At 39.2% G+C, this 16,369-nt stretch overlaps 2 protein-coding genes across 2 annotated transcripts; one reads left to right on the forward strand and one right to left on the reverse strand.

Moving 5' to 3' along the window:
* Positions 1-3,211: 3,211 nt before the first annotated feature.
* LOC118745124 (guanine nucleotide-binding protein subunit gamma-1-like) lies at positions 3,212-4,235 on the reverse strand. The gene is made up of 2 exons (XM_036478654.1): positions 4,196-4,235; positions 3,212-4,113 (listed from the first exon to the last, which is right to left on the reverse strand). Exon 2 carries the CDS (start codon positions 3,809-3,811, stop codon positions 3,608-3,610), a length of 204 nt encoding a protein of 67 aa, XP_036334547.1. The 5' UTR covers positions 3,812-4,113; positions 4,196-4,235; the 3' UTR covers positions 3,212-3,607.
* A 2,190-nt stretch (positions 4,236-6,425) lies between these two features.
* Positions 6,426-8,748, forward strand: LOC118744230 (T-complex protein 1 subunit theta-like). The gene is made up of 3 exons (XM_036477109.1): positions 6,426-6,593; positions 6,805-7,835; positions 7,897-8,748. The coding sequence occupies exons 1-3, from the start codon at positions 6,534-6,536 to the stop codon at positions 8,444-8,446; spliced, it is 1,641 nt and encodes a 546-aa protein (XP_036333002.1). The 5' UTR covers positions 6,426-6,533; the 3' UTR covers positions 8,447-8,748.
* The last annotated feature ends 7,621 nt before the right edge of the window (positions 8,749-16,369 follow it).

The following is a 16,369-nucleotide window of genomic DNA, read 5'->3' on the forward strand; positions in this document are numbered from 1 at the left end:
GTAAGGCGGGGTGTTTCAAATTAGCAGTATTATCTTTTCTCAATTCATAACATCTACTTTCAAATTTCTCTCATTCTTTTCTCAACCTTCGGTCATAAGTTAATCTTATTATTATGTATAGTGTATAAGTATTTTTAATTTTATTTTCGTTTTATCATACATTTCCATTGTAATTATTAAATTCGATTGATGTACTACCTAAAAGACTGTGTCTTACCTGTACAAATTAACTAAAGTAAATAAATAAATAAAAAAAAAAAACTTTTGGCGATTTCGTTTGTACAAAAATTCTTGCCTTTTCATCGCCCTCTTCTTAGAGCGTTTGTGCGTAGAGGGCAAAGAGAAGGTTGCATTTTTCGGTAGAAACGAAATCGGCATTAGATTTGCACATAATTAGTGTTAAATTTTTGGAGCATTAATTAAAAGGAAAAATAAATACATAAATATTTCAAACTTTCGCACATAAATTTAAATTCAATTTTCATTAAATGCGATTAAAAGTAAAAGCTTTCAGGTAAAATAAATACTGTATTTTTTATCTTTTTTAATAATATTAAATATGCAAAAGAAGACATTTTAATTAAAAATAAAATTAATACTTAAGTTCATTTTCGAGTGAACTTAAGTAAAAATAAAACTTTTTATTACATTAAATTAAATTCAATTCATTAACTTTACACGTTTTAACCCTTTCTTTTTAAAATTTTATAAAAGTAATAATTAAGGCCTAAAATTTGAAATTTGGATAAGAATCAAATAAATAAATAATTCATGCAGTTATTAAATATTCTTCATTTCTGTCTTTAGTTTGGCTTGTTGATTGATAATTGAAATTAATCAAATCTTATTACATTAAACGAGCAATTCTTGTATATATATATATAACCATAGGGTTCTCGGAAACAGCTCTTACGATTTTGATGCAAATTTGCACACGGATAATGTTTTAGATTTTAAGGTTATATGAATAGGCACTATCTCCGAAAAGACTCGTACAAGGTTGCCACCTATTCGAAATTAGTTACAAATTAATTAAAACTTCATAATATGGGTATCAAATGGAAGGTATTTTAAAGATACCTAATCCAAAAATACTTCTAATAGGGTTGCCACCTATTTTTAAATAAATAATTTATTTTTTTTTTTTTTGTTTAGAAAGAAAGGTAAAATATTACTGTTCATGGGTACCAAGAGAATGTTCTTGAACAATACTTTCCCTATATGCAAAATGTTATAGGATAATAGTGTAAGGTTGCCACTTATTTTCGATTCTACGCAATTTATCTAAAACATCGCAATATGGATATCAACTGAAAGGTATTGTTGAGAACTTTTGTCAAAAAATATTTTCCATCAGGGTTGCCACGCTTCTATGTAATAGAAATTTTTATTTTTTTAATTTCAATCTGCTTTTTTATACGTATACACAGTACATATACGCTCAAGCTACGTACCATTCATTCCAGCGTATTTCGGAATAGGGTCGCCACCTAAATTTCGGAGTAAGAAATTTGCTTAATAGATATCGAAGTTCATTTTTTATTTTTTTATATATATTTTGTATTATATTTTATATATTTTTTTATAAACCTTTCCAAATCTTGAAAACTTTAAAAAGTATATGCACTCCGGGCAAAGCTCGGTCAACCTGGTACCTGGATATTAATCGTGTTTTTCGCGTAATTAAAAAGAGTCAGAAATAATTGAAAAATTAATGAATTAATTAAAAATATTTAATAGATTATTAAATGTGCTAATATTGGCATTTAATCAATAAACGATTATCAAAAGAAACATGATTTAATTAATAATCATTACTTTTTTTCAATTCAATTCAATTCGTACTCGCTTTAAAGGTTTTGTGTAATTTATTGTATTAAACTGTCGAAGACGAATAAAACCGGGCATAAATAAATCGTTTTGTATTTGGTACTGGTCAGGTCATTTTCGAACTTGTTCGGTTTCAGTCAGGAAATCCTAGTTGCAAACTAGTATTTTTCCTAACTTGTTTGGGGTTACACTGCAGGGATATTGTGGAAATGGTCTTGGATTTGGATTCGCAGCTTTTATGCTTGCTACAATGGCAACAATTTGCATTTTATTGTTGGGAATTTACAAATACACCGAAATATGCAAATGCAAGATTATATACACAAGCTACTGAACAGCCCCAATATGTTTTATAACTCCGGTGTAAAATCTGCGTTTTATTTGTGGTAATCAGTGGCGGATTTGCTCTTAGGCCCGGGCCTAGGGCGGCCACATATTAGGGGTGGCAAATACAGTAATCGTAATTTAAACTTTTTTAAAATTGAAATTACTGTAACCATAATCTAAGTTCGTTCGATGAGTGATTACAATAATTTTAAATTTACAATTTTTCTTATTACAATTTTTTGAGTAATGTTAAACGAAGTAATTCTATAAATTTGCGAAATATATATGGATTTATCTAAACCCTTATAACAGAAAATACATGATTACAATTAAAGTAATCGTTCCTCGAACGAACTTGGATTACGATTACAGGATTACTGTAATCGTAATCTTGTTTTTTAGCTTGTTGGTATTACTGAATCCTAAACGTTTAGTAATCGTAATCCTTATCGCCCAGCTCTGGATAGGATGTAGTACGCAACTAATTGGAGCTGAGGAAGGGGCGGCTGGTGCCATTCGGACGGGCAAAACTGCAAATCTGCCACTACTGGTAAGGCACCCTAATGTACATATACGATATCGAGGAATAATGGTCGAATTATGATTAGTTTTAAATATTCAAAATGATTCCAAGTTAACATTTTTTTGTTGATTTTTTATAAATTTACTGTTCATGCTATAGCCACCAACATGCTTATTAAAATTTCAAACTTTATACAAAATTCAGAAAAATGTTTCGAATTTCTATATTTAAAATTTCAAACTGAATTTTTAGAAAACTTTTGGGTACGCAGTTTTATATGTATTCCATGAGTTTTTAATAATAGTGTAAGTTTGAAGCAGCTAAGAATTCGCTTTGATTTGCATACAATATTTTTTTTTTGCTGCCCGTAAATTTTTAATAAAGTTTGAAACTTCAATTAATATGTTTGTGTTATAACATGAACAGTATTGTTGTTAAAATTAATAAAACAATTTTAACTTGAATATTCAAAAATTACCTTCATTCGACCGTTTTTGCGCATCACTGTATATTTATGTACTCATAAAAAATTGTTGTCGTTTCCAGCAAATTGTTGATTACAAATATAATATTGACCCATTTATTATTAGAAATTTTTACTAGAGTATTAGTATATACATACAGTTTTTAATAGCCATTTATCGTTACTACATAATCTCGACAGCTCCAGTTAATTTGAGGTTTTATAACTAGAACGAGTATAAATTTGTTTACTACTTAAAACATTTTTATAAAACGAAACAGAAATTTTAGTTTGCTCAGTGTGAATTTGAAAAATATAGTTTTTTTTAATTCAACTACATTCAGTCAAAGACACACACACCTAGGAACAATTTATAATCCATACATTTAAATGTACCTAGTATAAGTATTTTATAAATTAAGTCCAGCCCGTCATTGAAAAGCAACAAAAAAATACTTATCCATTTACAAAATACTACAAGAGTTCTTCTCTCTGTACGGATTCACCTTTTGGCTGGCAAACCCATTCAGCAGGCAATCTTCACCCTCATGCTCCAGCACATACTTCATCATCAGCTGGCAGGCTTCAGACACCTGTATGCGCGGAACAACCGCTTCGCGACGCAGCTGTTCGTTGATACTGCGCTGCTGTTGTAGGTTAGCAGCCATAATGTCCAGTACGGCAGTCTCGGCGAGCCCTATGTTGCTGATGCCTTGCACACACTTTAAATGTTTAAGCAACTGGATTTGTACGTATGTATGTAGAGATTTTGGCAGGTGTTTGGGTATCACTTGAGGCACGGCTCACATGCACAGGAAGCCTCGGCTAAACGTGGATTGTTGTCCAACAAAATGCAACGAATACTGTGGGGTGGGTGGTTGGAATGGTAGGTTAAAGGGTTGTACCGCCGTAAAGTATGCTACGATTTTCAGCACTGATATGTAATTTTGGCACTAGTTTGGTATTTTATCTGAAAATTAAACTATTAATAACGGGCAATAAACAAAAATTTTCTAATTGGTTTTACTGAAAACACACGAGTGCTAACTTACGTTGGAATGTTGAGCTCTCTCGTTGGCTGCACTTGGTGGTGTGCACAAATTTTGAGAGCGGGTAAGGAAGTCCTAGAAAATCAATCAAATACATTACCGCTATTAGCAGGTAGATGGTGCCATTGAATTTTTAACGTGCATTACTAAAGTTGTGTTTCTTTGGCAATGATCGGGATCCGGATACAAAAAATTTGCCCGCAAATGCAACAACAACCATATGATCCTGATAGCGATCTGAAGGTCCATTCTCGTTCTGCGTTATTGTGTAGTGATAAAAATAAAACTTTCACACCGCAATTATTGAATTTTTGACTTTTCACATAGAACGTAAATCTATAAGAAGCGTCAAAGAACGTAAATGTATTGATTTACGTTCTTTGCAACTTGCTTGCAGCAAAGAACGTAAATTTACGTACATTACGTTCTTTGCTTGCAGTGATGCCAGATATTCTCTGCTAAATTACCTACGGAAATCGGAGAAAACCCGTCAATTACCAACATTTTAAAAATGTATCCCACAAAATTCCCAAAGTATTCAAAACACTTATTTTAGTAGTAAAGAAGTAACATTCATATACTTAGGCTGTGTGCGAGTTTACCTAAATTTTAGTACCTAAACTAATATTTCACTGGGAATTTCCAGCACTGCTACAATTTAGGAAAACAGCTGCTAAAACTGTGCGAGTTCGTTCGACAACCTAAATTGTTTGTTTTGGAATTGTTGCTTTTAATAAATATATCTATAAATTTAATAATTTTGCGGTAGCTTTGGGACTATGTATCAATATAATATATTTGCAACAGAAAAGGAGAATGTTCCATCCTGGCATCTATAAAAGAATCCGTTTGCTCTTCTGACCCTGCGAAATAATATACATCCATCGAATTACACATATGCTTATCTGAATGCAAAAATCAAATAAATTTATACTTACATCTTTCTGAATATTTTCTTTTTTGTGCCATAGCAATGATAAAAATTATTTAAAACATCAAAAAATCGTTGTTCACTTAATCGCTCGCTCAAATATATTTGACTGTTCAATTTAGGTTGAAAAGTATGATCGCAGAAAATCAAAATTGTTCCTATTCACTGCCTTACCGACACTTTCCAGTGATTTAGGATTTTTCTCTATTTAGTTAGCAATTTAAACGTACTCGCACACAGCCTTAGTTACCTTAATATACATATACATATAATATTCGTTTGAAATGCAAAGGTCAGTAGATTACGCACTTAAGGCCTCAAGGAATTCAAGCAATTCTTAAAAATACCACTGTTAAAAATTATTTACATTTTCTAAGCGAATATGGTTTTTAGTGATTTAAAAGTTGAAGCACTTGCCTTTTTTATTCAAAAGCAACCGTTATTTTATATACATACATGTACTATTTAACATTTCATCAGATAAATTGTTCTTCTTTTTACACTAAAACCCAATTACAATTGGAGACATTCTTTCTTAAACTATGTTCACATATCAATATTATCTCAATCAAAGCTCGTTTGTTAATCACCCCGTTTACCCAGGCAAATCTCAGATTATTAGCCGTCAAATTTGTTGTGCTCACATCTCAAGGAAAAGTTATGTTTCTGTGCCACCGTGATCACGTTTTTCTGCTATAATAAGCAATATAAATATATTTTAACTTAACATTTTATTAAAAATACCTTCACAAACCTCTTTTACTTGCTGGCGTACATTTTTGTTTACTTTTACATTTGGCATTTCTCCTCTTTTTCGCAAAAACAATCGATAAAACTAGGATGGACACCGAAAAGTTATCGGTTAAATCTGAGATTATTTTATAATTACAGATTAACAAGAGACGAATTTTATATGGCTAATCTCTTGTTATAATTACGGATTAGTGTGTTAAGCTTGAAAATGAGGATAATCTACTTATATGTGAACCTAGTATTACTCAGCGTATGAATTGGTTAAAGTGAGAAAAATTTCAAGATTATCCTTATAATCTTGTACACTTATACATAACTTTACTCCACATCACAACTTCAGAACGATTATTTTCGTAAGAGTGTCGACAATTCTTGAATTTTGATCAATTATTGATCGATAAGCGGGTTAAATAAAAGTACTTTTTTCTCCCTTTTAATAATTTTTGTTGCAAAATATCCCTCAAATAGGGAAATTACCCATATCTGGCATCACGGTTTACATGTTGCCGTTCACAATAAATTGTTACCTACTGAGAATGATCACTTTTAAGTTAAATGTCATTTTCATGCGCGTGTTTGAGGTTAAAATCGGCAATTTCTCAACTTTTCATTCGGTTTATTTCTCAACGTTGTGATTCCAAAAATCTGTGAACAAAAATGGCTTTATCCGTACCAAAAGCTCCAGGAGTCGCGCAAATGCTAAAGGATGGCGCCCGGGTAAGATAAAATATCACATAAATATAGAAATTTTGCTTGTAGCTCAATTGAAGAAGCGACTGCGCTATTAAAAAAAATGGGCAGCGTGCGGCTTCTCCTATATCTGCGACATTTATTAGTCACCGCAGCGTGTGATAAATTTACATACAATTTTTTAAATCATTATTTAGTTTTACAAAAATGTACTCATGCCCTTAATTCGTTATAACAGATGTACAGTGGTCTAGAGGAGGCCGTCTATCGTAACATCACTGCCTGTAAAGAATTTGCGCAGACAATGCGGTCCGCCTACGGTCCCAACGGCATGAACAAAATGGTCATCAATCACATTGACAAACAATTTGTAACCAGTGATGCTGGCACCATCATGCAGGAATTGGATGTAGAACATCCAGCGGCAAGACTCATTGTCATGGGTAGCCAAATGCAGGACGCCGAAGTAGGCGATGGCACTAATTTCGTTGTTATCTTTGCGGGTGCACTACTTGAAGCTGCCGAGGAGCTCCTACGGTTGGGTATAACTACCTCTGAAATTGCTGATGGTTATGAGAAAGCTTTGGAAAAAGCATTGGAAATTCTTCCTAAACTTGTATGCCATGAAATTGAGGACTACCGCGATGTGAATAAAGTCACAGAGTGCCTTAAAACAGCTATAATGTCAAAACAATATGGACAGGAAGAATTCCTTACCGAACTGGTAGCAAAGGCCTGTGTTGCGATACTACCAGACCAAGGCACCTTTAATGTAGATAATATCCGTGTTTGCAAAATTTTGGGCTGCGGACTGAATAAATCTGAAGTCGTACATGGTATGGTGTTCAAACGCTATGTCGAAGGTGATGTCACTTTTGCGGAGAAAGCCAAGGTGGCAGTATTCTCATGCCCAATCGACATCATACAGACAGAAACTAAAGGTACTGTATTAATAAAGTCCGCTGATGAGTTGATGAATTTCTCTGCTGGTGAAGAGAGTTTACTTGAGGCCCAAATTAAAGGACTTGCCGATGCCGGTATTAAAGTGGTCGTCTGCGGCGGCAAAGTGGGTGATATGGCCTTACATTTCATAAATAAATACAATCTGATGGCTGTACGTTTGAACTCCAAATTTGACTTACGCCGTTTAAGTCGCACAGTAAATGCCACTGTGCTGCCGCGCATCACCACACCCACCAACGAAGAGTTGGGCTACTGCGATAAAGTGTGTGTTGAAGAGCTGGGCGGCACCACTGCTGTGGTTTTTAGGTAGGCAATTTAAAAAATTTATTTCTTATTTAGCAAAACGATCTACCGGCACTTTTTTCAGAAACGAAGGCAAGGATGCCCGTATTTCCACCATTGTCATACGTGGCGCCACCGACAACTTCATGGATGACATTGAACGTGCTGTGGATGATGGTGTAAATAACTTCAAGGGCTTGACGCGTGATGGACGATATGTGCCTGGCGCTGGTGCCACTGAAATCGAATTGGCCTCGCAACTGGCTATATATGCTGATACCCTACCCGGCCTAGAGCAGTATGCTGTGCGTAAATTCGCAACCGCTTTGGAAGCATTCCCAAAAGCTTTGGCTGAAAACTCTGGTGTGAATGGTACCGATGTTGTAAATGCGCTGTATCTTGCACACAAAAAGTCCAGTGGAAAGAATATTGGCTTCAATATTGAGACCGAAAAAGCAGATACTATCGATGTGACTAAAACACATATCTACGATCTGTTTCAAGCGAAATACTGGGCCCTGAAATATGCAGTAGGTGCTGCCACTACAATTCTAAAGGTCGATCAAATTATAATGGCGAAACGCGCTGGCGGACCAAAGCCTCGACAGGCCGCGGGCAGCGATGATGAAAGTTAGATTGCCTTAGCAAAGACGTCGGCGTTGGATAAGATCTGCATTAATTTATCACGTATTACCATTTCTCATATTAAAACGTACATAATTTACTTAGTTTTCAGCTACTTACACAATTTGGAAATAACGTTTATAATTAACTAAACGAGCGCTATTCGTATATAGATAAAACTTTTCCATTATTTCGTTTTTTGAGTGTTTTATAAATCACTGAAACTTTGTAAGCAACACATTTTGGAGCATTACTCTTTCAAGTTGGCTACAGCTTGAAGCAACAGAATAATAAATTAACACAAAAAAACTTATTAGTTGCAGTACTAAATTTTTTATTATAAACATACATATGTGGTTCAAAACGGAAAAAGTGTACTATTTAAGAGAATGTGGTTCTCTTTAGATACATTTAACGGATGTTAATTTTGGCCGTTCATTTGTATGATACAGGAAGCTAAGGTTTAATAATTACAAAGAATTTTCTGAAAGCCATTAATTATAAGTACTTTATATTCATGCCTATTACGGTATCCGGCGGATGCCATCCGCACAGATCTAATCAGATTCGCACTGTCGAAATAAGCGAGTGCAAAGGATTCGATTCGTGCGAATGGTATCTGCCGGACCGAAATAGGTCTGTTTCCGAGGGATCCCATTCTGATGAATTTAATCCTTCTCACTCGCTTGTTATGACAGTGCGAGTCGGATTACATCCGTGCTGATGTCATCCGTCGGATACCATAATAGGCATGTTTAGTTCCTATTTCTGGACAGAAGTACTTAGAAACACTTGCTTGAGATCAAACGTCAAAGCCAAGCATAATTAAACGGGGAGTTTCACGTGATCTCTGTTGTTGTTGTAGCGGCACTACTAAGCCCCGCCTTTTTCGGGTCTACGTTCAATCATTGTCGTCAAGCTCAACTAACGGGAGGCCCAGGAAACGAGCTGTTTCGATGGGTTCGGACCAGAGGGAGAGGGGTGTTAGTTGAGTCGGATTGAGCTGGCATGTAAAGAGGTGGTTGGTGTCGTTGGGGGACTCTCCACATGCCGGGCACTCATTGGGGATATTGGGGTCGAGTCTGGACAGGTAGCTGTTAAGGCGGCTACAGTATCCAGACCGTAATTGAGCCAGGGTAACGCGGGTCTCTCGAGGCAGTTGAAGCTCCGTCTCTTCTACAGGTGGTGATTGGGCTCGTATTACGGCATTCATAGGTCGAGAGTCGAGGTAGGTAGTAACTGACTCTCTATGAATGTCGTTGATGGCTCGTCTGTATGTCGTCGGGTCCAATGGTTGGTCTACGTACTGTTGGACTGCGTCCTTGTACACGAATAGGTGCCCCTGACGTGCCTGGGCGGAGGCTCCTCCTGAAGCAACGGTGTGTTAGGGTTGTAGGTTCTGACCCCGACGTGATCGAGTACACGATGCCAAATACGCGCTCCAGAGATAATGCCACCTCATCGCAAGAATCAGCCTCAGTTGGTAATACATTTGCTGCCGCTTCAAGCGTTGTGAATGCTTCATCATCAGCCGTTCATCTTCGCGTTCCGAAATTTTGGAGAGAAAACCCGCTGGTTTGGTTTGCCCAGATCGAAGCACAGTTTGAACACCATGGAATCGTGGCTGAGAAAACGAAATATTTCACTATTCTTCCTGAATTGGAGCCTGATCTTTTAAGTCAGGTGAGCGACATTATTTTGGCTCGACCTCAGAATGTTTATACGCAGTTGAAACAACGTCTCGTCGATCATTTCTCTATATCGGAGGAGAAAAGAATTCAGAAGTTATTGAACGATTTGGACGCAGGGGACAAGAAACACAGTTGTCTTCTACGGGAGATGCGTGGTCTCTCTCATGGTGGTGTCAGTGAAGACTTTCTACGTAATATGTGGCTTCAACGACTGCCTTCACAAACACAAGCTGTGTTAGCAACATCTTCCGAAGCTCTTGATAAACTCGCAGTTATGGCGGATAAAATCCAAGCCATATCAGCACCTCAATCAACAGTGGCTGCTGTACAATCTTTCCCTGAACTAATGGATCTTCAACAACAAATTTCAACTTTAAGCACAGCAGTAAGTAACCTTCAGAAAAAACGCTTTCAACACAGGAGTCGATCGAGTTCTCGTGGATGTTACAAAGCTGAGTCAGCTGCGAATACATCAGAATGGTGCTATTATCATCGTCGATTTGGACCTAAAGCTCGGAATTGTCGACAACCCTGCACCTTCAAGCAACGTCGCCAGGGAAACTCGCCGGCCGGTCACTAGATGAAACTAGTGGCCGGAACTCTACAATCAATCGCCTACATATCTTCGATAAGCTCACACGCATAAACTTCCTGATAGACACTGGTGCAGATGTGTCAGTACTACCGTCAACAGCAATATCATCCAAAAAGCCCGATAAATACAAGCTGTTTGCTGCTAATGGCACACCTATAAACACGTTTGGCACTCAACTAATAGCTCCCACTTTTAGTCTACGCCGTTCGTTTGCTTGGGAGTTCATTATTGCTGATGTTAACAGCGCTATAATCGGCGCCGATTTTTTAAAACACTTTGGCCTACTAGTTGATTTAAAAGAAGGATGTTTAATAGATTCCGAAACAGGCCTACGTTCTGCTGGTAAGTTACGCACAGCAAATGAATTGCCAGCAGTTAAGACGCTTGTTAGTACAACGATTTTTCATAAACTTTTATCTCGATATCCGGAGTTAACTAAACCATCGTCACATCAGAAAAAAGTCCCTCATACCCTTGAACATGTTATTGAGACAAAAGGTCCAGCGATATTTTCGAGACCTCGTCGTTTAGCACCTGATAAACTCGAAATTGCAAAACGAGAATTTCAGTTTATGATGGATCAAGGACTTTGTCGTCCATCGAAAAGCTCCTGGTCCAGTCCGTTGCATATGGTCTTAAAGAAAAATGGTGAATGGCGTCCTTGCGGGGATTATCGTCGTCTTAATGCACAGACTGTTCCTGACCGTTATCCCATTCCGCACATCTATGATTTTGCTTATGGGCTTTCAGGAAAAACTATTTTTTCAACTATCGACTTAGTTCGTGCCTATAATCAAATTCCGGTTGCTCCAGCCGATGTTCAAAAAACCGCAATTATTACACCATTCGGTTTATTTGAATTTCAATTTATGACCTTTGGTTTATGTAACGCCGCTCAAACATTTCAGCGGTTTATGCATGATGTTCTTCGGGGGCTAAACTTTTGTTTCCCTTATCTCGACGATGTTCTAATCGCATCCGAATCTCTAGAGCAGCATTTAATTGATCTTGAGCAATTATTTAATCGCTTACAGACATATGGTCTAACTGTTAATGTTTCGAAATGTCATTTTGGACAAGACAAAGTAATATTTCTTGGCCACTTAGTTTCCGCCGAAGGCATTCAACCAATTCCTGAGAAAGTCGATGCAATCTTAAACTTCCCGCAACCGAAAACTGTCAAGGAGATGCGACGTTTTACTGCGATGTTAAATTTTTACCGAAGATTTTTACCGAACGCGGCGGAGATGCAAATCCCACTTCTTATTTATCAGAAAGGTAATAAGAAGAACGACAGATCTCTAATCGAATGGACACCTGAAGCTCAATCTGCATTTCAAAAATGTAAGAACGAATTGTCCCGATGTACGCTGTTGGCTCATCCTACCGATTTGGTACCGATATCCGTTATGGTCGATGCGTCCGATTTAGCAATTGGTGGGGTTCTTCAACAAAAAGTTGGTGAAGTTTGGAAACCACTTGGATTCTATTCTTTGAAGCTGAATGATACTCAAAAACGCTATAGTACTTATGATAAAGAACTACTTGCGGTATATCTTACGGTGAAGCATTTTCGATACATGCTAGAAGGTCGAAATTTTATAATCTACACGGATCATAAGCCTCTTACTTTCGCTTTTAAACAAAAACCTGAAAAGGCTTCACCTCGTCAATTCCGTCAACTTGACTTTCTGTCACAGTTTTCCACGGATATACGTTATATTAAAGGGAATGAGAACGTTACGGCAGATACTCTCTCTCGGATCTCCACTATAGATTTGCCAAACCTCATCGATTATGAAGAATTGGCAAAAGCGCAAGAAGGAGATGCAGAATTAAAAGCTTTAATAGAAAATCCAAGTTCTTCATCTTTAATTCTTAGATCTTTAACAATTCCATCGACATCGAGACCCATATTTTGTGACATTTCCACATCAACTGCAAGACCCTTTATTCCAAATTATTTTCGCGGAGAAATTTTTAAGAATGTACACAATATGTCTCATCCAGGAGCAAATTCAACAACTCGAATGATTTTACAACGTTTCGTATGGCCAAATTTAAAAAGGGACATTAAATTATGGTCTAAAGCTTGTAGCATTTGTCAACGTTCAAAAATTTATCGACACAATCACAGCGCTGTAGGTAGCTATGATTCTCCAAGTTCACGCTTCTCGCACATTAACATTGATCTAGTCGGACCATTGCCCTCCTCGCGTGGGTATTCGTATATTTTAACTTGTATTGATCGATTCACCCGTTGGCCAGAAGCGTTTCCCATAGTAGACGCAAGTGCACACTCAGTAGCGGACGCTTTATTTCATGGATGGATATCTCGTTTTGGAGTTCCTTCCAGGATTACAACGGATCAGGGTCGTCAATTTGAGTCAAATTTATTTAAAGAACTTGCACAGCTTCTTGGATCTCAACGAATACGCACTACGCCATATCATCCTTGTGCCAATGGCATGATTGAACGGTGGCATCGTTCGCTGAAGACTGCTTTGATGTGTCACAATACTAATAGCTTGATGGAAGTGTTACCAATTGTGCTGCTTGGTCTTCGATCAAGTTTACGTGAGGATGTAAACGCTAGTCCTGCTGAACTTGTTTATGGAACTTCTTTAAAGCTTCCTTGTGATTTTTTTAATAACACTAGCGATTTGTCTCCTTCAGATGACTTTGTCAAGCAACTGAAATCTTCAATGAACTCGTTACGTCCAATTGAAGTTAAGCATAAATCAAATCGTTCTGTTTTCGTCCACAAAGATCTTGCTTCATGCACTCATGTATACGTGCGTCAAGATTCTATTAAAAAATCTCTTCAACCACCATATGATGGTCCTTATCTGGTTCTGAGCAGAAATGACAAAGTTTTCAACATCAAAATGAATGATTCCACCAAATCAATATCAATCGATCGACTCAAGCCAGCATTTATGTTCAATACTGATGTTTGTGAAGACCCTCGTTCAGTTCCTGTTACAGTATATCCCAATTTTGGAAGTCGCATTCCACGTCATGTACGCTTTAGATCGAGACTTCAACCTTAGCAAAGTCTCTGGAGGGGGAAGTATGTAGGACATTACTTGTTAAGAAATTTACTTGTTTATTTAAATTTTTACAAAATCTTTTCTGTGGATACTTTTTGTAGTCAAATGAAAAAATGAAAAAATAGTTGTTTTAGAAAAAATAAAATTTGTAATAGGAACTTTAAATATATTTCGTGTTCGCATTTCTTATTACAGGGTGTTCACTTCTGTGACACCCCACCAGAAATTGCTTACAGAGCATTTTGTTGTGTTCCCTAACGGGGAGCACTTGGGCCTCACTGTGCAGGTGGTGCTCAGGCGTCATCAGAAGGCACCCAGTCGCTGTCCGGAGTGCGGCGTTCTGACAAGTCTGTAGCTTCGTCTACTGCGTCCAACTAGTCCCCGGCGTCCAAACTGGCGCAGCATAGTTTAGAACCGGCCGGCCAATTGCCTTGTATGTTACCAGCAACGTTTCTTTGTCTTTGCCCCAAGTGCTGCCGGCGAGCGACTTGAGGACCTTGTTGCGGCTCTGTACTTTATTGACAATTGCGGTTGTGTGCGCGGAGTAGGAAAGCAGGCTATCGAAGGTGACCCCTAAGATTTTCGGGTTGTTTACAGTCGGTATTGGTGTGCCATCGACGTGTATACCAAACTCTAGCCTGACCTTCTTCGTCCAGGTGGTGAAGACGGTCGCCGTTGATTTCGTTGGGGAGAGTGTTAGGCTCCTTGCAGTGAAGAAGCGAGAAAGGCTGGAGAGATAGTCGTTCACTTTTGTGCAGAGGTCATCAATTCCATTCCCGGACGCCAAAATCGAGCAATCGCCAGCGTATGAGATCAGGGAAACTCCCTCAGGTGGTTGAGGAAGTTTCGAGATGTAGAAGTTAAATAGTAAGGGGGAGAGAACACCACCTTGTGGAACCCCTTGTTTAATCACGCATTCCCAAAACAGTCGGTTCTACGTACCGGAATGACTCGGGTTTTACCCGACCAAGGACTGTTGTTTCGGCGACCTAACCCCGCTTAGATCGGCGATACCCCTCAATCATTGTTCGTCCATGGAGCAACTCCTTGCAGCCGGATTGCTCCGCATCCTTCTTCTCCGGGCGGGCATAGAGCCCAACCCCGGACCAGAAACGTATTTCTGCTGTGTTTGCCAGAATCGACTCCATCCAAACTCCACTTCGGTTAGGTGCAACTCATGCAACGGATGGAGTCACCTAAGAACCTGCTCTGGTCTTAGGTCTCACCGGGAGTGGACCACAAGCTACGTGGCTCCCTGATAACAAGCCAAACGGCACAATCAGCCTCCACGGTTACCCGCTCGCGCAACGCACCCAACTCCCGAAGAGCCTGCCTCTGGACAGCAGCAAACCTCTCAACCCTATTGGGTTGCGCCGCCTACAATGTGCTCCGTAAAGATCGCGAGCGAGATAATGGTGGCGGACTAGCGTTCATCTTACACCACACAGTGCAGTATCGGCTTATCGAAGAAGACATCGACCCGAGGGACACCAGCCTAGAATGTCAGGGCATAGCTGTCCGGTCAGGCGATGTCGAGCTCGAAATATTCAACGTTTATATACCCCCTGTCACCTGCTGCCCGGCAGGATATCACCCTGACATAGGTGCGCTACTCAGAGGTGAAAACCGAATGGTAGTAGGTTACTTCAACGCGTACCACGATCTATGGCACTCAAGCCTGGCCAATGATCGTAGGGGAAACCTTTTGGCTGAGCAGATAGACGATTCGACATTCTGCACCATGAAAGACGACGGCCCACCAGGATTATGGGTAGCTGCAGCAGCTCGCCAGACCTAACAATTGCTAGCGCTGGTTTGATCAATAGCATCTCATGACGACCTATGGTAACACTAGCATCAGACCATCTACCCATAGTCATCTCGATCAATAAGCCCAGCGACTTTGCTCCCGCGGACCACCGAACCTATACCAACTTCAACAAAGCTGATTGGGACGGCTTCGCGGAAGTCACCAAGAGCAGCTTCGCCGCCCTTCCCACACCCACAAACATACACACTGGCGAACGCCAGTTCCGCAGGGTAGTCACTGCCGCAGCGGCTCCCTTCATCCCGTCCGGACGCATCGCGGAAGTCCGCCCAAATTTCCCGGCCGAAGCAGCTGTACTAGCAAACGAGCGTGACCACCTACGCCAGGTCGACCCCGGGGACCCCCGTCTGAGGGACCTTAATTTGGAGATTCGGCAACTGGTAAATCAGCATAAGCGGAAAAGTGGGAGGAGCACTTGAAGGCCTGTAACTTCACATCTGGTGTGAGTAAGCTCTGGTCAACCGTGAGGTCCCTGTTCAACCCAACGAAGCGTGATGACAGAGTGGAAATCTCTTTCGAAGGTCGCGCTTCGTCGGACCGAAGAAATGCGCAGCCTACTTTAGTAGGCAATTCACACTGCACCCTTCGGTAGACAAGGCCAAACGTCGAGTGACCAGGAGGCTGCACAGTGCACCACTTGTTTTCACCAGCTGTGAAGTGAAGGGGGCCATCGGGAAGGCGAAAGCCTCCAAAGCCATTGGACCCGACGGAATCTGTATGCTGATGCTAAAACATTTAGGGCCTAAGGGAGTAGCTTACCTAACGGA

The sequence above is a fragment of the Rhagoletis pomonella genome, unplaced genomic scaffold (assembly GCF_013731165.1).
Source record: "Rhagoletis pomonella isolate Grant_MI unplaced genomic scaffold, Rhpom_1.0 Rhpom_scaffold_00008, whole genome shotgun sequence".
NCBI lineage: Eukaryota > Metazoa > Arthropoda > Insecta > Diptera > Tephritidae > Rhagoletis > Rhagoletis pomonella.